The following is a 22,816-nucleotide window of genomic DNA, read 5'->3' on the forward strand; positions in this document are numbered from 1 at the left end:
ATTCTAATTTAATATACTAAGTTTAAGAGAAATTAAGAAGAAAACTTTTTATTAAAATTGGAGAGAAGAAAACTTTTTATTAAAATTAGAGGGTTATCCCCTCAATATCTAAATATGTCTCTTATATATACCACAACTAAGACTCAAATAAGAAAAAAAATACAATTAATATATCTTAATTCCAATTCCGTAAAGAAAAGAAATAAATTTTTATTTGAAAAGGAAAGTAATTAACTTAATGAGCTTAACTCAAATTAAGACGCAGATAAAGACAAATCCTCTTTAAAAAAAATCATATATATGAAAATTAACCTAAATACCTAAAAAAAATAAAAATTACCAAAAATAGTAAAAATACCCTGAAAAGAATTTAAACAGTAGAATTTGGGATTGAAAATTTGACGATTACGCATTCCACCCATAATAAACGTAGGTTTTCGAATTTTACACATGTGATGATAGACAAAATCTGATTCCAAATCCTGAGTCAAAAATTATTTTCGTTTGAAATTTAAAACCTCACATTAGTCAACACGGTTTGGGATTATATCATATTTCTTTTTAAAATATATTATTGAAATTATTATGGAAAATTGAATACATAAAACTTATCGAAAAATATTACATCAATTGAAATTTCACGAAGTTGACGAAAACACTCTTCATCTTCACAAATTTCTTTATTAATTTGCTAGATAAGACGCCTATTTTTGGGTATTAATCTATGCAAATATTCCTTGCCCCCACGATCTTCTCCTTTCTATAAAAGCTCTTCGCCGTCTTCCTCTCCTCACACGCATCGATCAAACACCGACGCCATCTTCATTAAATCAAATCATTTCAATCTTGTTGTTTATCGATCCATCGTTACTATTGTGAAGTTTAAACCATGCCAGAGGCAGGGAAGATCACGCCGCCGGAGGCGCACCTAAAGGCGCTCGAATTCATCGAGCACGTCACGGCGAATGCTGACGTCGTCCAACGGCGTGTGCTGGGCGAAATACTTGGGCAGAACGCCGCCGCCGAGTACCTCCGCCGGCATGGCCTCTCCGGCCGCGCTGGGGCCGACCCCGACGCGTTCAAGCGTCTCATCCCTGTCGTCACCTACGAAGACCTGCAGCCGGACATCCTTCGCGTCGCCCACGGCGACACCTCCCCCATCTTTTCCGGCCGCCCCATCTCAGAGTTCCTCACGAGGTATTATGAACAGTTCGTTCTTGTCTGCTTAATCCTGCGAGATCAGTGGTCTCAGGCAATCTTTGGTGGAATATCAGCTCGGGGACCTCGGGAGGGGAGCGGAAGCTGATGCCGACGATCGAGGAGGAGCTCGACCGGCGAAGTCTGTTGTACAGTTTGCTAATGCCAGTGATGGGGCAGTTCGTGCCGGGGGTGGACGGAAGGAAGGGGATGTACCTGCTGTTCGTGAAGGCAGAGACACAGACGCCCGGCGGTCTCGTGGCCCGCCCAGTGCTCACCAGCTACTACAACAGTCGCCACTTCCTCGACCGGCCACGCGACGATCCCTTCAACTCCTACACCAGCCCCAACGAGGCGGTGCTCTGCCCGGACCCCTACCAGAGCATGTACTCCCAGCTGCTCTGCGGCCTCGTCCAGCGCGACGAGGTGGTCCGAGTCGGCGCTGTCTTCGCCTCCGGATTCATCCGCGCCCTCCGCTTCCTCGAGAAGCACTGGAGGAGCTTGTGCCGCGACATCCGCGACGGCGAGCTCGACCCGGCTCACGTCACCGACGGCGGCGTGCGCGAAGCAGTCTCGCGCGTGCTGTGCCGTCCTGACCCAGACCTCGCGTTGCGGATCGAGGCCGAGTGTCAGCAGAGCTCGTGGAAGGGCATCATCCCGCGGCTCTGGCCTGGGACCAAGTATGTCGACGTCATCGTGACGGGCGCCATGGCGCAGTACATCCCCACCCTCGAATTCTACAGCGGCGGCCTCCCTCTGGTCTCCGCCATGTACGCCTCCTCCGAGTGCTACTTCGGCATCAATCTCAACCCCCTTTGCGACCCCAGCGACGTCGCCTACACGCTCATCCCCACCATGGCCTACTTCGAGTTCCTCGACCTCCAACACAGCAGCAACGACAAAGCCGATGTCGATGACCTCGTAGACCTCGTCGACGTCAAACTCGGCCACGAGTACGAGCTCGTCGTCACCACCTATCCCGGCAAGTTAAATCGTATATACAAGAAATTTGGCATCGAAAGCGGAGGTCAAGTAAGTTGCATGCATTTCAGGGCTGTATAGGTACAGAATCGGCGACGTGCTGCGGGTGTCGGGATTCAAGAACAAGGCGCCGCAGTTCAAATTCGTGCGGCGGAAGAACGTAGTTCTGAGCCTCGATGCAGAGAAGACGGACGAGGTGGAGCTGCAGGGGGCGGTGGGCGCGGCTGCTCGGAACCTCGAGCAGTTCGGCGCGGCGTTGGCGGACTACACGAGCTACGCTGAGACGGGCGGGAGCTCGGGTCCGGGGCACTACGTCCTGTACTGGGAGCTGCTGGGCGGGGATCGAGATCGGTCGCCGGTGCTCGCGGCGGCGATGGAGGACTGCTGCATGGCGGTGGAGGAGGCGCTGAACAGCGTGTACCGGCAGGGCCGGGCGTGCGACCAGTCGATCGGGCCGCTGGAGATCCGCGAGGTGGAGAAGGGGACGTTCGACAAGCTGATGGACTACGCGCTGAGCCAAGGCGCGTCCTTCAACCAGTACAAGGCGCCGCGGTGCGTGCAGGCGGGGCCGCTGGTGGAGCTGCTCGACGCGAGGGTCAAGGCCTCTTACTTCAGCCCCAACTGCCCCAACTGGAGGCCCGGCCACAAGCAATGGACCAACAACCACGACGAAGACCACAACCCCGTCTAACTGCTCGCAACTCGTTTGTTCTAATGCTAAATTGTACAGTTGAATAATGGATTTTTCTCTCTTGTTTAAATCTTACATTATTATTATTATTATTATTATTATTATTATTATTATTATTATTATTATTATTATTATTATTATTATTGATCATATATGAAATCTACGAATATGAGTACGGGTTCCGATGAATGACGATGACCTCCGATGAAGATGACCTTTAAATATCTAAGAGAACTCCTCAACGCTCCTACGCACAGTGAGACGAGCCAACAAAATATTAGTGACATAAGACCGAGGTAGGGATCCCTGACTAGACCCTCCGACGTTCAAGTCAGTTTCTCTCACAAATGGAAGAAGAAGAAGTAGACAGTAACTGAAGAGTTTGAATGCTAGAACTTACGTACCTTGCCAACGGAGAGAATTCTCCTTTTATACTACCTCACGTGACCTTTGTAGTTGTGAAGTGGTCTCCGGTTCGTTAGAGTTTGTTTAGAGATGAAGTTATCTTTTATACTTTGTACAATAATCCTTTAAGGAGTCTTTTTTTACCCCAGATGTACTCATTTTGTCGTCTATGACTTGTATTTATAATGGAGGCGCGTCATCATAATTGAAGAAGCTTCTAATAGATATTTTCCGCCAAATATTTTGTTAAGCATGTCTCGGCCGGTTATTCAAGCCGATCGTATATACTGTTAAGAATACCTCCTGCTGAATATATCTCGGCCAGTCGTTCAAACCGACTGTATATACTGTTTAGATTACCTCCTGCTGAATATGTATCGGCCGATCGTTCAAGTCGGCCATATATAATGTTCAGACTACCTCCCGTTGAATATGTCTCGGCTGGTTATTCAAGTCGACCGTATATACTGTTCAGACTACCTCCTGTTGAATATATCTTGGCCGATCGTTCAAGCCTGCTGCATATACTGTTTAGACTACCTCTTGTTGAATATGTCTCGGTCGGTCATTCAAGCCGCCCGTATATACTGTTAAGAATGCTTCCTGTTGAACTTGTCTTTTATGCTCGGGCGAGCTTTGTCCGGCCAAGTATATATGAGCATGTGGGCGCTCGCTCGGCCTACGGTCGGTCGGTAATGTGTTGAGAATCTTATATAAAGCTAAATGTCTTTATGCTCAGGCAGACTTTGCCCGACTGAGCATATATGAGCACCTGGGTGCTCGCTCGGCCTACAGTCGACCGGTAATGTGCTGAGAATCTTATATAAGGTTAAATGCCTTTATGCTTGGGCGGGCTTTGCCCGACCGAGCATATATAAGCACGTGGGTGCTCGCTCGCCCTGTGTGTCGACTAGTAATATGCTGAGAGTTATATATAAGGCTAAATACCTTTATGCTCGGGCCGACTTTGCCCGGCCGAGCATATATAAGCGCGTGGGTGCTCACTCGGTCTGCGGCCAGCCGGTAATATGCTGAGAATCTTATATAATGCTAAAAGTCTTTATGCTCGGACAGGCTTTGCTTGACCGAGCATATATAAGCGCGTGGGTGCTCACTCGGCTTGCAGTCGGCCAGTAATATGCTAAGAATCTTATATATGGCTAAATGCCTTTACGCTTGGACGGACTTTGGCCGACCGAGCATATATGAGTGTGTGGGCGCTCACTCGGCCTTTATTCACCCGGCTTTATGCTCGTGTAACGACCCGCCTTTTACTGACTAGCTGTAAGGCCGATCGTCACAATATGCTGTGCTAAACTATTCCCTGACCATCATTAAATCTAGATGCGGAAGCTGTACTAATTAAAATTTTTCTAAACTATTAACTTTTCTTGATTCTATACATGCTAAGGGGTGTAATCTAAAGTATACCTAGCATATACTACATCCCCTATGGTCAAGGAACTGAAATAAATATTTTCCAGCTGTTATCAGACCTCCCAATCGATCCACAGATCGATTGGAATAATTGGATCGATCCAGTGATCGATTCAGCCGGCTACTGTATGCGGGACATAGGTTGGATCGATCCAGTGATCGATCCAGCACGCTACTGTGCTCGGGGCGATATTCTGGATCGATCGGCTGATCGATCCAGACTGTCCAATCGATCCAGTGATCGATCCCAGAGCCTTCTATTTGCGACGGAATTGGCTGGATCGATCGGCTGATCGATCCAGACGTCTACTGTTCGCGAGACGAGTTGCCCAGTCGATCAATCGATCGATTGGGAACCCTCGAATCGATCAACTGATCGATTCGAGTTTCTGATTTCATGCCAAAGGTCTGATTTCAGCACTGTCTCGTGCCAAATCACTTATAATGACTCCAAAAATGACTAAGAACACCCTAACAATAATAACTAACATTCTAACATCATAAAATCTAGTGTTCTAAGCATAATAGAGTGCATGGTTAACTAATTCATAACAATTAACAAATTAAAGTGCAAAATGATAAAACACTAAAAAGTTCTAATGCTTAAAGCAAAGCTTGCTACAATTCCCTAAGATCTTTATTCCCAGTTCCTGCCCACACGCATCTTCGTAGCATTGTCCTCCAGCCTCCGCTAGTCCATCTTTCCTTTACCTTTATCTGCAGTATAAGGAAAAAGTATCTGTAAGCTTTCGCTTAGTAAGAAACCATCTACCTCACTAAAACATGCATACGGTGCAATTATGATTTGAAAACATGCTATTTGAAATACAACTGAATATACTAAGCATGGCATGACATACAAAACATAGAATTTAGAAACTGATCATGGCAATAAGAGCTAATCATAAACTATCACATTGTAGCAATAAGAGAATTAAACTGATACTAAAACTGAGTTAAGCTAATACTGATCTGATGCTAAAGCTGTACTGAACTCACATAACTATTTCGTGGGGTTTGAAAACTATATTCATAATTAGATTAAAATAATAATCAAGCTGCTGTTTGGGCCCGGCAACTATACTTGCTATGCGCGCATCCTTAACTAAACCCGGGTTTGCAAGTCCCAAATTTAGTAGGGTTACTTGGTTATCTGAACCTAGGGACGACTATGGGAGTCCAACCCAATGGATATCTAATCCAGTACAGTGCCACTGAGAAAGTAAAATACTGAACATAAGCTAATAACTATTGTCTTGCTTTTACTAGGTTGTCTACACCCAGAACTAGGTTATCTGAACCTAGAGGCGACTGTGGGAGCCCATCCATTGGACATCTAGTCCATAATAACTATAGCAAGACTAAATAAGCTGTAAAAATGCTTCTATTACATTTATCTAGGCTACTAAAATGCCTAAGTTGCATTTTAACTGTGCTATTAATTGATCGAACGCTTGGTATGCGCTAGTTCGCATCCTTTGTGTCGAGAACTGCATATAGCTAAACTAAAAGCATACAATCATCCGAAAAGCTACTTATACTGTAGGTGAGGGGTTTCTTACCTCGTGCTAGAAGTTTCTTACGATTCTAATCGCTAGATTTCCCGGAGAAGACGATCCTTTCGACGATTTTCTCGCGTCTATGCGTTCCTCTCGCGGAGGGGAGCGTCCTTGTATCCAAGATGTCGCTGGAAAGTCCTCCTATGGCCCTAGGGACGAAATCCCTAGGTGTGCTTGTGGTTGGCGCCGAGAGAAGGAGGAGGGGAAGTGGGCGGCGGTGAGGGTTTGAGGGAGAGGAAAAGTTACATTAAAATAACTCTTCACCTATTAATTCCCTATTTATATTAAGTGGGTAATTCCGCCCAACTCTAATATAAATTTAATTGTTTCCCTTTCCTTTCAGCACGGCCCTGCTGGGTTCACCTGGTTACCTAAGGTTCACCATAAGTCGTAGAACCCAATAGGGCTCGGGTTCAATTCCCACCTAGGCCATTTTCATTTTCTATTTGTTTTTGCTATTTCCGCTGCTCTAAAAATTCTATAAAAATATTCTAAAATTCCAGAAAAATCATAGAATATTTCTAAAATAATTTTGAGAATTTTCGGGCGTTACAATCCCCCATACCTTATAAAAAGTTCATCCTCGAACTTAGAATAACCCTGGGTACTTCTGTCTCATACTGGCTTCTGTCTCCCAAGTTGTCTCTTCTGCTGTGTGATTTTACCAAATGACCTTCACTAATGGTACTTCCTTATTATGTAATTTCTTAACTGCTCGATCTACTATCTGAGTAGGCCGACTGTCATAGCTGAGGTCTTCGCGGACTTGTACCAGCTGGGGCTCAATCACCTAGGTGGCATCTGAGATATGCTTCTTCAGCATAGAGACATGAAATACATTGTGGACAGCTGACATTTCCTGGGGTAGCTCTAGCTCATATGCTACCTTGCCCACGCTTCTGCTGATAAGGTATGGTCCCACATATCTGGGACTTAGCTTGCCCTTCTTCCCAAAACGCATTACTCCCTTCATGGGAGCTACTCTGAGGAACACTGAATCCCCGACTGAAAACTCTAAAGGTCTGCGCCGTGTATCAGCATAGCTTTTCTGGTGGCTCTGAGCTGTCTCTATCCTCTGGCGGATCTGCTCTATAGCTGCTGTGGTATCTGCCACTAGATCTGTCTGAAGTTCTAGTTCTTTCTGTTCACTACTCTCATACCAGCAGATTGGAGATCTACACCTCTGCCCATAGAGAGGCTCGTAAGGTGCCATACCGATAGTGATCTGATAGCTGTTGTTGTATGCAAATTCTTCTAGACTCAGATATTTGCACCAACTTCCCTTGAAGTCTAGGGCACATGCTCGGAGCATATCTTCGAGTACCTGATTTACTTGCTCCGTCTGACTATCTGTCTGAGGATGGAAAGCTGTGCTGAACTTTAACTTCGTGCCCAAAGCAGACTGTACATACTCCCAGAAGTGTGATGTGAACCTACTGTCTCTGTCTGAAATAATGGTTCGTGGGACTCCATGTAATCTAACGATCTCCTTGAGATACAACTGAGCTAGCTGTTCCATGGAGTAGGATATCCTGATAGCTAAGAAGTGGGCTGATTTAGTCAACCTGTCAACTATTACCCAGATGGTATCAAAACCATTCGTGGTTCTGGGTAGTCCCACTATAAAATCCATAGAAATGTCTTCCCACTTCCATTCTGGGATCTGAATAGGCTGCAAAACTCCTCCTGGTCTCTGATGTTCTGCCTTAACCCTTTGACAGGTTAGGCAGGTGCTGACATATCGAGCGATGTCTCTCTTCATCCCAGGCCACAAAAAACGTTTCTTCAAGTCCTGGTACATTTTGGTGGAGTCAGGATGCATCGCATAAGGAGTCTTGTGAGCCTCGTCTAGGATCTTCCTTTGTAGTTCCTCCTGATCTGGAACACATAGCCTGTCGCCGAAATATAGTACCCCGCTATCTGATATTCTGAACTCTCCATTTTCTGATTCTGCTAATCCTTGCTTGATTTTCTGAATTTCGAGATCCTGCTCCTGAGCTGGCTGGATGTCACCAAGCAAGGTAGGCTCTAAGGTCATAGTAGAGAGCTGTCTGACTATGAGTTCGAGACCGAACTCTGTGATCTCCTTCTGTAGGGGCGGTGACATGGTTGCTAGAGATAATGGGGCGGCGCTGGACTTTCTGCTGAGGGCGTCTGCTACCCTATTTGCTTTTCCTGGGTGGTAGAGGATGTCTATATCGTAGTCTTTGACCAGCTCTAGCCATCTGCACTGTCGCATATTCAGATCCTTCTGAGTGAAGAAATACTTCAGACTCTGATGATCTGTATACACTCTGCACTAAGCTCCACACAAGTAATGTCTCCAAATCTTGAGGGCGAACACTACTGCTGCAAGCTCAAGGTCATGAGTGGGGTAATTCCTCTCATAATCCTTGAGTTGTCTGGAGGCGTAGGCGATTACCTTGCCATCTTGCATCAGCACTGCTCCTAATCCCAGTTTAGAGGCATCACTATATATATCAAAGCTGTCTGTATTCTCTGGTAGGGTCAGAATAGGTGCACTGGTCAATCTCCTTTTCAGCTCGCTGAAACTGTTCTCACAGTCCTCTGTCCACTGAAACTTTCTGTTCTTTCTGGTAAGAGCTGTCAGTGGGGAGGCTATCCTGGAGAAGTCCTCTACGAATTTTCTGTAATAACATGCTAATCCCAGAAAACTTCTGATCTCACTAGCGTTCTTGGGTCTTTTCCAGTTACTCACAGCTTCTATTTTGCTGGGGTCTACCATGATACCATCCCTTGAGATGACATGACCCAGGAAGGACACCTGATCTAACAAAAACTCACATTTTGTGAACTTGGCGTACAGCTGGTTCTGCTGAAGGGTCTGCAATACTATTTTCAGGTGCTCTGCGTGTTTTTCCTGAGTTCCTGAATAGATAAGAATGCCATCGATGAATACGATAACGAACTTATCTAAGTATTCCCTGAATACCCTGTTCATGAGGTCCATGAAAGTAGCTGGAGTATTTGTCACGCCAAAGGGCATGACTACGAACTCGTAATGTCCGTATCTGGTTCTGAATGCTGTCTTGGGTATATCCCCTTCCTTAACCTTCACCTGATGATAACCTGATCTGAGGTCTATTTTAGAGAACACTGCTGCTCTCTTTAGCTGATCGAACAGGTCATCTATTCTGGGAAGAGGATATCTGTTCTTGATCGTGACTTGGTTCAGTGCCCGGTAGTCTATACACAGGCGCATGCTCCCGTCTTTCTTCTTCATGAACAATACAGGTGCTCCCCATGGTGAGTGACTAGGGCGTATGAAGCCTTTGTCAAGCAGCTCCAGTAGTTGTTCATGAAGTTCCTTCAGTTCTGCTGGAGCCATGTGGTACGACGCTTTGGAAATAGGATTGTTACCGGGAATGAGCTCTATCTTGAATTCAATCTCCCTGTCTGGTGCTAGGCTTGGTAACTCTTCAGGGAAGACTGCTGGGTAGTCACATACGACTCGGACCTCTGCTAGCTGTTGGTCCTTGTCCTGGTTGGTACTGACTACATGTGCCAAAAATCCCGTACATCCTGAATCCATTAATCTCTGTGCCTTCATAGCTGAGAGAAACTTCTTGGCCTTTCTCTTGGGTTCTCCGATGAACTCAAACTGTGCTTCTGTTTCAGGTTAGAATACGACTTTTTGTTTACGGCATTCTATAGAGGCACCGTATCTGATCAGGAAGTCCATTCCGAGGATGACATCATAATCAGTCATATCTAGCACTATCAGATCACAAAAGAGTTCTCTGTCTGCTATAACGACTGGCACTGCTCTGAGCCAGTGCGTGGATGCCATGATGTCTCCTGAGGGTAACGTCGTCAGAAACTGACTACTGAGTACCTCTGGAGGTACTGCTAACTTCTCAGCAAATGCCCTGGATATATATGAATGGGTTGCCCTAGTATCGAATAAGACAGTTGTACTTTGCTGTAAAATACTAATCTGACCTGTAACAACTGTCGAGGCATTTGCTACGTCCTTTCTGGTCAGTGAGTAGATCCTCGCATTGGTCGTAGCTGGAGGGGCTTCTAATCTGCCCTGGCTGAGGTGTGGACCATCTAAAGCGGCTTGCATTTGATGCAACTGTGCTGGCTTGGCTTCGTACTGGATCGGCTGTGGTGGAGGAAAGCTGGCCTTGTTCGGACACTGCTTGGCCATATGCCCTTCTTGTCCGCATTCAAAGCATCCTCGTGTGCCCTTACGACAAACTCCAGGATGAAATTTCCCACAAGTAGTGCACTTTGGATAACTGGGCTGCTTGCTAGCTGGTCCTCCTTTTGGGTAACTCCCTGGCTTGCGCTTGTTGCTGGAGTTCCCTTTCCAGTTAGAGCCGTGGGAGCTGTGGCCCTGGTGTTTCTGAGTGCCTGAGCTTCCTTGACCTTTCGACTCTGAGAGAACTTGCTTCTGCTGCTTGATACTGTTCTGGTAGTGCTCGGTGGTCAGAGCACTGCTGACTAGTTCTTCAGTGGTTTGCGGCTTATGAATGCCGCCAGCCACGTTCATTGCTATTTCCGACCTGAGCATCTTGAGCATCAACCGGACTCGTTCTTGTTCTGTGCTGACTAGTTCAGGGCATAGACGTGCCAACCTGTTGAATTTCTTCACGGCTTCCTCCACTGAGAGGTTGCCCTGGCGAAACTCGGTGAACTAGTCGTAGTGGCGGTTTGTGACCCGCATGTGAAAGAACTCCTCAAAGAATTCCTTCTTGAAGTCAGCCCATGTCATCTGGTTTACTAGGCGCTTCGCTCTGATCCTCTCCCACCACATGCGTGCATCTCCTGTCAAGCAGAAGGAGGCGCACTTCACCTTCTCATGCTCTCGCCAGTCCAGAAGCTCCATCATACTTTCCAGTGTTTTGAACCAGGCTTGAGCATCCCATGGTTCACTGGTGCCTGAGAAGTTCTCGGGCTTGACTCTCTGCCACTAGATCAGATAGGCTTCTCTTTGTGTTCCTGCTGCTGGAGCTACTGGTGCTGTTGGCTGGACTGGTGGAACCTCTAAGATTACTGGCGTTGCTAAGTTGGGTTCCGGGGTGACTGTGGGGGTATTCTGCTGACTAGCCTTTAAGGTGGCTATTTCCTGCTGCTGTTCAGCTAGCTACTGCTGTAACTGAGCCACTAATGCTGTAAGGTCTGGGGGAGGCACTGAACTGCCTGCCTCGTGCTGGGGCTCAGTAGCTGGTGCCCTCCTAGCTGGGCGTCCTTGTGCCATTTCTAAAGACATAGAGGACATATATAACTAAAGCAATCATGTTTATATAACTACTATCACTACCATGTTAGGTACTATCATCAATCAACACGCTATAGTAGCTATAAACATGAAAGAAAGAACATAATAAAATGAGAGACGTTTCTTACTTGGAAGCTGCAGGTTCAATGCTGATGTGTGTGTAGGAAGTATGGGAAGCTGCTCTGATACCACTCTGTAACGACCCGCCTTCTACTGACTAGCTGTAAGGCCGATCGTCACAATATGCTGTGCTAAACTATTCCCTGACCATCATTAAATCTAGATGCGGAAGCTGTACTAATTAAAATTTTTATAAACTATTAACTTTTCTTGATTCTATACATGCTAAGGGGTGTAATCTAAAGTATACCTAGCATATACTACATCCCCTATGGTCAAGGAACTGAAATAAATGTTTTCCAGCTGTTATCAGACCTCCCAATCGATCCATAGATCGATTGGAATAGTTGGATCGATCTAGTGATCGATTCAGCCGGCCACTGTATGCGGGACATAGGTTGGATCGATCCAGTGATCGATCCAGCACGCTACTGTGCTCGGGGCGATATTCTGGATCGATCGGCTGATCGATCCAGACTGTCCAATCGATCCAGTGATCGATCCCAGAGCCTTCTGTTTGCGACGGAATTGGCTGGATCGATCGGCTGATCGATCCAGACGTCTACTGTTCGCGAGACGAGTTTCCCAGTCGATCAATCGATCGATTGGGAACCCTCGAATCGATCAGTTGATCGATTCGAGTTTCTGATTTCATGCCAAAGGTCTGATTTCAGCACTGTCTCGTGCCAAATCACTTATAATGACTCCAAAAATGACTAAGAACACCCTAACAATAATAACTAACATTCTAACATCATAAAATCTAGTGTTCTAAGCATAATAGAGTGCATGGTTAACTAATTCATAACAATTAACATATTAAAGTGCAAAATGATAAAACACTGAAAAGTTCTAATGCTTAAAGCAAAGCTTGCTACAATTCCCTAAGATCTTTATTCCTAGTTCCTACCCACACGCATCTTCGTAGCATTGTCCTCCAGCCTCCGCTAGTCCATCTTTCCTTTACCTTTATCTGCAGTATAAGGAAAAAGTATCTGTAAGCTTTCGCTTAGTAAGAAACCATCTACCTCACTAAAACATGCATACGGTGCAATTATGATTTGAAAACATGCTATTTGAAATACAACTGAATATACTAAGCATGGCATGACATACAAAACATAGAATTTAGAAACTGATCATGGCAATAAGAGCTAATCATAAACTATCACATTGTAGCAATAAGAGAATTAAACTGATACTAAAACTGAGTTAAGCTAATACTGATCTGATGCTAAAGCTGTACTGAACTCACATAACTATTTCGTGGGGTTTGAAAACTATATTCATAATTAGATTAAAATAATAATCAAGCTGCTGTTTGGGCCCGGCAACTGTACTTGCTATGCGCGCATCCTTAACTAAACCCGGGTTTGCAAGTCCCAAATTTAGTAGGGTTACTAGGTTATCTGAACCTAGGGACGACTGTGGGAGTTCAACCCAATGGATATCTAATCCAGTACAGTGCCACTGAGAAAGTAAAATACTGAACATAAGCTAATAACTATTGTCTTGCTTTTACTAGGTTGTCTACACCCAGAACTAGGTTATCTGAACCTAGAGGCGACTGTGGGAGCCCATCCATTGGACATCTAGTCCATAATAACTATAGCAAGACTAAATAAGCTGTAAAATGCTTCTATTACATTTATCTAGGCTACTAAAATGCCTAAGTTGCATTTTAACTGTGCTATTAATTGATCGAACGCTTGGTATGCGCTAGTTCGCATCCTTTGTGTCGAGAACTGCATATAACTAAACTAAAAGCATACAATCATCCGAAAAGCTACTTATACTGTAGGTGAGGGGCTTCTTACCTCGTGCTCGAAGTTTCTTTCAATTCTAATCGCTAGATTTCCCGGAGAAGACGATCCTTTCGACGATCTTCTCGCGTCTATGCGTTCCTCTCGCGGAGGGGAGCGTCCTCGTATCCAAGATGTCGCTGGAAAGTCCTCCTATGGCCCTAGGGACGAAATCCCTAGGTGTGCTTGTGGTTGGCGCCGAGAGAAGGAGGAGGGGAAGTGGGCGGCGGTGAGGGTTTGAGGGAGAGGAAAAGTTACGTTAAAATAACTCTTCACCTATTAATTCCCTATTTATATTAAGTGGGTAATTCCGCCCAACTCTAATATAAATTTAATTGTTTCCCCTTCCTTTCAGCACGGCCCTGCTAGGTTCACCTGGTTACTAAGGTTCACCATAAGTCGTAGAACCCAATAGGGCTCGGGTTCAATTCCCGCCTAGGCCATTTTCGTTTTCTATTTGTTTTTGCTACTTCTGTTGCTCTAAATATTCTATAAAAATATCCTAAAATCCCAGAAAAATCATAGAATATTTCTAAAATAATTTTGAGAATTTTCGGACGTTACAATCCCCAAGAGAAGCTCATAAGGATTGTCATGTAAACCCTGCAGGTTGACTTAGTCCGACATGATAATGAAGTTGAGTGGTACTACTCTTGGAGCTAGATATTAATTGAGTTGTCAGTAACTAATTTATTTAGTGGATATTTTATATCTTAAACATAGGGAGACTAATACACTCATAATAAGAAGGAGCCCAAAATGTAATTTGGGATTGGTGCGGTAGTTCAATAATAATTCTTTAGTGGTATGAATTATTATTGATGAAATTAAGTTGGGTGTTCAGGGTGAACACGGGAAGCTTAATTTCATCGGGAGACCAAAACCAATTTCTCCTTTCGTTCCCTATCATAGCCTCTTATTTATAAAGTATTATACCCACCCATACCCACCTTCTTACCCATCCTTATGTGGTCGGCCAAGCCAAGTTTGGAGCCCAAGCAAGGGCCGGCCAAGACATGGCTTGGATGAGTTGAAGTGTGGCCGGCCCTAGCTTGAGTCCAAGCTTAGGTGGTTGGCCACAATAAAATTAAAAAGGATTTTATTTTTTAAACTTTTTCTTATGTGGATTCCATGGTTTTAAAAGAGAGTTTAAAATTTAAATCTTTCCTTTTATAACTTTCTACAAAAGATTAAGTGAAATGTTTGATATCTTTCCTTATTTGTATTGAAAGGAAGATTTTAATTTTTGATAAAACTTTCCTTTTTTAACCATCCTCATGATTTAAAAGAGAGTTTTAAAATTAAATCTTTCCTTTTATAGTTTCTACAAAAGATTAAGAAAAGATTTGATATCTTTCCTTATTTGTAGATTGAGAGGAAAATTTTAATTTTAAAGATAACTTTCCTTGTTAGAAATCATCCACATATTTTAATAGAGAGATTTTAATTTATAAAATTTTCTTTTATAACCAATCATGAAGGGAAAAATTAATAGAGAAATTTTTATTTTAAAAATTTTCGGAAACAAATAAGGAAGTTTTAATTTTGTGTTTAAAACTTTCCTTACTTGGATGATTGAGAGGTGGCCGACCACATTAAGTTTGAAAGGGAAATTTTTATTAAACTTTCTTTTCATTGGCTAAGAGAATAAGGATGTTTTTATAAAAGTTTCCTTATTTGCCAAGACCAAGGAATATAAAAGAGAGGGTAGAGGTGCCTCACCTCATAACTTATGTTCTAGTTTTCCTCTCTTTTATTTCTTTGGTTGGTGGCCGACCCTTCTCATCCTCTTCCTCTCCTCCTTTTCTTCTTTATTGGTGGCCGGTGGCATCAACTCTCAAGGAGCTTGTCGGTGGCCGAATTTTGCTTGGAGAAGGAGAGAAAGGAGGTTTTATTTCTAGCATCCCTTAGAGCTTAGTGGTGTGGCCGAACCTCATCTATTCTTGGAATCCTTGTGGTGGCCGAAACTCACAAGTAGAAGAAGGAAGCTTGGGTGGTTCTCATCTCTGTAGATTGTCGCCCACACGACGTCCGAGATAAGAAGAGGAATACGGTAGAAGATCAAGATGTTGTTGCTTACAAAGAAAGATATAACTAGTAATTATTTTCCGCATCATACTAGTTTTCTTTATATAGTTTTTGAAATACCAAACACAAGAGGCATATGATTCTAGGTTTCGAATTTGTGATTCGAGTTTGTGTTTTTTGTTTTTCGAATTTATGATTCGATTGTTCTATTTGGTTAAACCTAGGATTATATAAGGAAATTAAATATTAGATTTCTTTAAAAGGCTTTGTCTAGGCGGTGGTGGATGATCTCATATCTAAGAAGTCCTAGTGTCTCACCATGTAGTCTTGGAAGCCAATTTTAGAAATTAATATTTAATTGAATTTGTAACATAGGTTGATTTGGATCAATAATGTTAAGCATCATTTGCGATCCAAGTCTAAACCACTAAGAACAGATAAGTTAAATTTGGAATCAATAATGTTAAGTTCCGTTTGCGATTCCTAATTTAATTTCTAAAGAACACAATAGGTTGTTAGTAAAGGTTCAGAACTTGTACAAATTTTTTGTAAGGGGAACCAGTATGATATTCCGCGTTGCAACCAACAATTGGTAACAAAGCTAGGGTTTGCCTCTGTGTGTTTGGTTTTTAGTTTAATTATGCACATGCCATACATAATTTAGGCAGGATAATAGTAGAATGTGTTAACTTTGTGGTTGCAGGCTTCAACTATTATGACTTATAGATATTGTGTGTGATTGGACCCTTGGACATGTCAAGGACATTTTATTGTGTGTGCATGATTGTAATATTAAATACAGCAGGAGCTGTATTAGTTATTAGGATTTTACATTTTTGTTTTGATCTAGATCACATGTACATTCCTTTGTGGACTATAGGATCAATATATGTAAAATTATATTTTTGTAGCGGATTGTATCGTTGCGAGGCGTGGTACTATTTGTGGATCAGAGGCATAGCAGAAAAGGAAACAAGATAGATGCGGCGACTAGACCCGATTGCAGTGGCTAAAGAAGGCAGCAGCTAAGGTTGGCAACACACGGAGGACAGTGATGGAAAAGACCATAATAGTTAAAAAATTAATTTCCATATTTATTGCTTTTATTTACTATGATGTGTGTGATGTGCGCTTGCATAGTTAAAATTCCTCACCTTAAATAACTAAGTGGGAGAGAGATTAGTAAATAAATTCCACGGTCTCTATTACTGGTTTGTAAGTGATGCGACAAACTTGTGTGTTGGCTCTGAGTATCTCCCTCCCCATCGGATGAGTTTGTTTACAGATCACTAGATCAAACTTCCTTTATGAATGGTTATAGGAAATTATTTAGGAGCGTGTGATCTTCTCCATCTGAAGGGGCACAATCCTATTTAATGGACTAAGTATCAAGTAATGGTATACACTTAGGCACAATTAATAGTATCGTCCCCATCGGAGTCACTGCTATTATTTGTGCGACCGAAGGAAAAACTAACTATTAATTTTATTTGTCATAAAGTTAGGTTGACAAGAATAAAATTAATAGGTAAAACCTTCTCTTACAAATGTTTGATTTTGTATACGTCCACGCTATCGTGGCATGCAAAATTCACGGTGTTTTGAGGTGTTGGTAAATTTAAATAGTATTGTTTGAGGAATCAATATTATTTTAAATTTAGAGTCTTGACCAAAGTTTATTTTGTGATTCTTAGGATGTCTTTCAACCCACTGGACATTATACTGAAAGAGAACAAACTTACTGGTCCTAATTACATAGATTGGAAAAGAAATCTGGACATTGTCCTAACTGCTGAAGGCTATAAGTTTGTACGGTTAGAGGTTTGCCCTAATGTGCCTAATAGTGATTCTAGTCAAGAGGAGATTGAGGCTCATAAGAAATGGGCAAAAGCAGATGAGATGACGCGGTGTTACATTTTGGGTTCAATGTCAAATGTACTGCATTATCAGCATCAGGATTTACCAACTGCTTATGACATGATGAACAATCTCAAAGAACTCTTCAGACACCAGAGTCGGGCTGCTAGGCAAGAGGCAATGAGAAAATTAATGACAACCACCATGTCAGAGGGGACACCCGTAAGGGATCATATCCTCAAGATGATGACTTATTTGAATGAAATACAGATCCTTGGAGCTGAAATCGATGGGAAAACTCAGGTCGATATTATTCTCCAAACACTACCTAGAAGTTTTGAGCAGTTCCGCCTGAACTATAACATAAACAAAAGGGAGTATACGTTGGCGGAACTTTTGACAGAACTATAGGCAGCAGAAGGTATATTTCGTCACAATTCTCAGATTTACTTTGTTGAAAATGTTTCTACTTCTAAGTCGAAAGGCAAGAAGAAGAAGAAACAGGTTGGCTCAGCAAAGAAGAGATCTCTAGGTACTAAACCTAAAGCTGGAGTGAAGAAGCCAAAGGGCAAGTGTTTCATCTGCAAGCAGACTAGACATTGGAAGGTAGTCTGTCCTGGTAGGAATTAGAACAATAAAGGTATATCTTATTCTCTAGTAGTTGAAATATGTTTAGCGGTGTTATCTACCAGCACTTGGTGTGTAGATACTGTTGGAGTGTATACTAAAAGCCTAGGTTTTGTATAAACATTTATAAGAATCACATTGGTCAAGTGTCTACATTTATATATACCAAATGTAGATGTTCAATTAATTTATATTGTAGATAACATAGTTTGTGGTGTCACACACAGAAGATCGTGTTATCGGTTTTTTATAAATTAAAAACAGTAGCTTACGACCAAGATGGAAAGGAATAAACCATTGGAAGGTAGTAGTGTAATTAGGTATTAGTTTATCTTAACTATATAATTACACTAGTACACTTAGAGTGTATTGAGCAGGACCATTTAGAGGTCGTTTCTTTTATACTGACTTTATAAAGGAACAAAGACCTCAGTTATTATGGAAGTGTGTGCTCTTAATCCTAATATAATAACAAGCACATATATTTGATATTTATTTCTTTAATTTATCAATAGGTAAGATTTAGTTCGATAAATCAATAAGCCCGATAAGTTGGGAAATGATATCACTTATAGTGTGTGTTGTTGATTATAGAAGGAAACTGTGTCCTAGTGATCTAGGTTGATAATGTCCCCAAGAGGAGCTCATAAGGATTGCCATGTTAAACCCTGCAGGTGGACTTAGTCCGACATGACGATAAAGTTGAGTGGTACTACTCTTGGACTAAGATATTAATTAAATGAGTTGTCAGTAACTCACTTAATTAGTGGACATTCGACATCTTAAACACAGGGAGACTAACACAATCATAATAAGAAGGAGCCCAAAAATGTAATTTGAGATTGGTGCGGTAGTTCAATAATAGTTCTTTAATGGAATGAATTATTATTGATGGAATTAAGTTGTGTGTTCGGGGAGAACACGGGAAGCTTAATTTCATCGGGAGACAAAAACTAATTCCTCCTCTCAGTCCCTATCATAGCCTCTTGTATATAGAGATTTATACCCACCACATACCCACCTTCTTACCCAACCTATAGGGGTCGGCCAAGCTAACTTGGAACCCAAGCTAGGACCGGCCAAGACCCAAAGGTTGAGCCAAGTTGGTGGCCGGCCAATGCTTGGAGTCCAAGCATGATGTGGCCGGCCACATCATATTAAAAAGGATTTTATTTATAAATTTTTTCTTATGTGGATTCCATGGTTTTAAAAGAGAGTTTAAAATTTAAATCTTTCCTTTTATAGCTTTCTACAAAAGATTAAGATAAGATTTGAAATCTTTCCTTATTTGTAGATTGAAAGGAGATTTTAATTTTGAGAAAACTTTCCTTTTTAACTATGTTCTTGATTTAGAAGAAAGTTTAAAAATTAAATATTCTCTTTTATTAGTCTCTACAAAAGATTAAGAAAAGATTTGATATATTTCCTTATTTGTAGATTGAAAAGAGATTTTAATTTTTAGAGATAACTTTCCTTTTTGGAAATTATCCACATGTTCAAAAGAAAGATTTTAATTTATAAAATTTTCTTTTTACTAACCAATCATGAAGGGATTAAAATTATTGAAATTTTTATAAATTTCTGGAAATAAATTAGGAAGTTTTAATTCTTATTTAATTAAAACTTTCCTTGTTTTGGGAGAAAGTGGCCGGCCATTGAAATTGAGAAAAGAAATTTGATTTTAATTAATTAAAATTTTCTTTTTCATGGAAAAGGAATTAAGGAAGTTTTTATTAAATTTTCCTTATTTGCCAAGACCAAGGATTATAAAAGCGGGGGTAGAGGTGCCTTCATGACTAACGACTCTATTCTTTTCTTCCTCTCTTTTCTTCCTTGGTGTGGCCAGCCCTAGGGTCTCCTCTTCTCCTTCTTTTTTCTCTTCCTCCTTTGTGGCCGGCGGCATCAACTTAAGGGAAGTCCATGGTGGCCGGTTCTAGCTAGGAGAAGAAGGAGAGAAAGAAGACTTCGTTTCTAGCATCCCTTGGAGCTTGGTGGTGGTGGCCGGATCTTTACTTCTCATGAAGAATTAATGGTGGCCGAATCTAGCTTGGAGAAGAAGGAGCTTGGTGGTTCTCGTCTCGGAAGATCGTTGCCCACACAACGTCCGAGATAAGAAGAGGAATACGGTAGAAGATCAAGAGGTTATTTTAGCTTACAAAGAAAGGTATAACTAGTAATTATTTTTCGCATCATACTAGTTTTCTTTGTATAGTTATTTATGGAAATACCAAACACAAGAGGAATATGATTCTAGAGATTTCGAAATAGTTTTTTCGAGTTTGTGTTTTCTTCTTTTTCGAATTTGTGATTCGATTGTTCTTTTTTGTTAACCTAGAGTTATTTAAGGAAATAAATATTAGCTTTCCTTAAAAGGCTTTGCCTAGGCGGTGGTGGTTACTCCCATATCCAAGAAGGCCATGTGCCTCGCCATGCAGTCCTGGAAGCCAATTGCAGGAAATTAATATTTATGGAATTAATAACTTAGGTATTTTTGAATCAATAGTGTTAAGTTCCGCTTGCGATTCAAATCTAAACCATTAAGAACAGATAAGTTAAATTTGGAATCAATGATGTTAAGTTCCGTCTGTGATTCCTAATTTAACTTCTAAAGAACACAATAGGTTATTTAAGGAAAGGTTCGACACTTGTATAAAATTTTTTTGTACAGTGGAACCGGTACACTTTCCTAGGACTAACCAACAATTGGTATCAGAGCTATTGTTTACCTCTGTGTGTTTGGTTTTCAAATTAGGCTATACACATGTCATACATAATTTAGGCAGGATAATAGTAGGATGTGCTAACTTTGTGGTTGCAGGCTCCAACTATTATGGTATATTTTTATTGTGTGTGATTGGACCCTTGGACATGTCAAGGGCATTTAATTGTGTGTGCATAATTGTATGTAACTAATACAGCAGGAGCTGTATTAGCCCTAGGTTTTAGAATTTTATTTTTCGATCTAGATTACATGTACATTCTATTTATGGAATATAGGATCGATATATGTAAAATTCTATATTTGTCACGGATCGTATCTTAGCGAGGCGTGTTGTTATTGGAGGACCAGAGGCGCAGCGGAATAAGAAGTAAGATAGATGCGACAACTCAACCCGATGGCGGTGGCTAAAGATGGCAGCAGCTAGGGTTGGAGCACACGAAGGATAGTGATGGAAAATACCATAATAGTTGGAAAATTAATTTCCATATTTATTGCTTATATTTACTGTGATGTGTGTGCGTATGATATATGCTAGCATAGATTAAAATTCCTCACCTTAAATAACTAAGTGGGAGAGGGATTAGTATATTAATCCCACGGTCTCCATTACTGGTTTGTAAGTGATGCAACAAGCTTGCGTGTTGGCTCTGAGTGCCTCCCTCCACAACGGATGAGTTTGTTTGCGGATCACTAGATCAAACTTCCTTAATGGATGGTTATATGAAGTTATTTAGGATGTGTGTGATCTTTTCCAACTGAAGGGGCACAATTCTATTTAATAGATTTAGTATCAAGTAATGGTATACACTTAGACACATTTAATAGTATCCTCCCCAACGGAGTCACTACTATCACTTGTGTGACCAAAGGGAAACCAACTATTGATTTGTCATAAAACTAGATTGGCAAGATAATAAAATTAATAAACCCCTCTTACAAATGTTTGAATTTGTATACGTCCACACTAACGTGGCATACAAGATTCATGGTGTTTGAGGTAATTTTATTCGTCAAAAAGTTATATTGACAAGATAGTCAATGGGTAAATCCCTCCTCTTACAAATGTTGATTTTGTATACGTCCACACTAACGTGGCATGCAAAATTCACGGTGTTTTGAGGTGTTGGTAAATTTAAATAGTATTGTTTGAGGAATCAATATTATTTTAAATTTAGAGTCTTGAGCAAATATTTGATCAAAGACAGACCAACTATTAATTTTATTTGTCATAGGTTGACAAGATAATAAAAATTAATGGATAAAATCTCCTTTTAGAATTTGTATACGTCCACACTATCGTGGCATACAAAATTCATGAGGATTTTGAGATGTTGGTCTTGATCAAATATTTTTGTGATTCTTAGGTTTTCAAATGTTAGTCGATCCCCTAGTTGTTATACTATAGAATAGACTTAGTTGTCCCAATTATTATGATTGGAAATAATACTTGGACATTAAGGTAGACTGTCCTCTTAGAGGTAAGACCAATATAGGTGTATTTGGTTCATTAGTTGTTGAAACATGTTTAGTGGTGTTATCTACCGGTACCTGGTGAGTAGATACGGGAGCCACTATCATGTCTGCAATTTATTGCATGGGCTCCAGGAAACCCGACAACTATATGAAGAGAAATCACCGTCTACATGGACACTACTACAAAAGTAGCAGTTGTTGCAGTGGGAGATGTTTATCCTCTGATAGGAATAAAATATGAATTTTGAGAAATTGTCTATATATACCAAGTTTAGAAAGAATTCAATTTTGGTTTCTAAACTATCAAAGAATAGATATTCTATCTATTTTGATAAACTTGTTATCAAGAAAAATAGAAAAATTATCTGTTTTGGTACATTGGTTGACAATTTATAAATCCAATAACTCCCACGATACAATAAATAACACATCTTCTAACTTTAAGAGAAAGTAACCTTCGGAAATGAACCAATTATATCTTTGGCTTCTAAGGCTAGGTTATATTAACTTGAGTAGGATTCATTGGTAATCAATGAACTCTTGGGTTCATTGGTAGTGAAAATCTTTCCAACCTGAGAGTCTTACTTGGAAGGAAAAATAACCGAGAAGCTTTTAAGTCTAAGGGATATGGAACCAAAGATATAATGGAATTGGTTCATTCTGATTTGT

General features: G+C 41.4%; 1 protein-coding gene across 1 annotated transcript; it reads left to right on the forward strand.

Moving 5' to 3' along the window:
• The first annotated feature begins 724 nt into the window (after positions 1-724).
• Positions 725-2,988, forward strand: LOC122022269 (probable indole-3-acetic acid-amido synthetase GH3.1). Its single transcript, XM_042580225.1, has 3 exons — positions 725-1,197; positions 1,275-2,179; positions 2,250-2,988. Exons 1-3 carry the CDS (start codon positions 890-892, stop codon positions 2,867-2,869), a joined length of 1,833 nt encoding a protein of 610 aa, XP_042436159.1. The 5' UTR covers positions 725-889; the 3' UTR covers positions 2,870-2,988.
• Positions 2,989-22,816: the final 19,828 nt, after the last annotated feature.

This window comes from Zingiber officinale, chromosome 9B, assembly GCF_018446385.1.
Source record: "Zingiber officinale cultivar Zhangliang chromosome 9B, Zo_v1.1, whole genome shotgun sequence".
Classification (NCBI taxonomy): Eukaryota; Viridiplantae; Streptophyta; class Magnoliopsida; order Zingiberales; family Zingiberaceae; genus Zingiber; species Zingiber officinale.

Coding starts and splice junctions, on each gene's coding strand:
- LOC122022269 (XM_042580225.1), top strand. CDS start 890: ATGCCAGAGGCAGGGAAGATCACGCCGCCGGAGGCGCACCTAAAGGCG. Junction 1,198..1,274: donor ATCTCAGAGTTCCTCACGAG/GTATTATGAACA, acceptor GTGGAATATCAG/CTCGGGGACCTCGGGAGGGG. Junction 2,180..2,249: donor CGTCGTCACCACCTATCCCG/GCAAGTTAAATC, acceptor CATGCATTTCAG/GGCTGTATAGGTACAGAATC.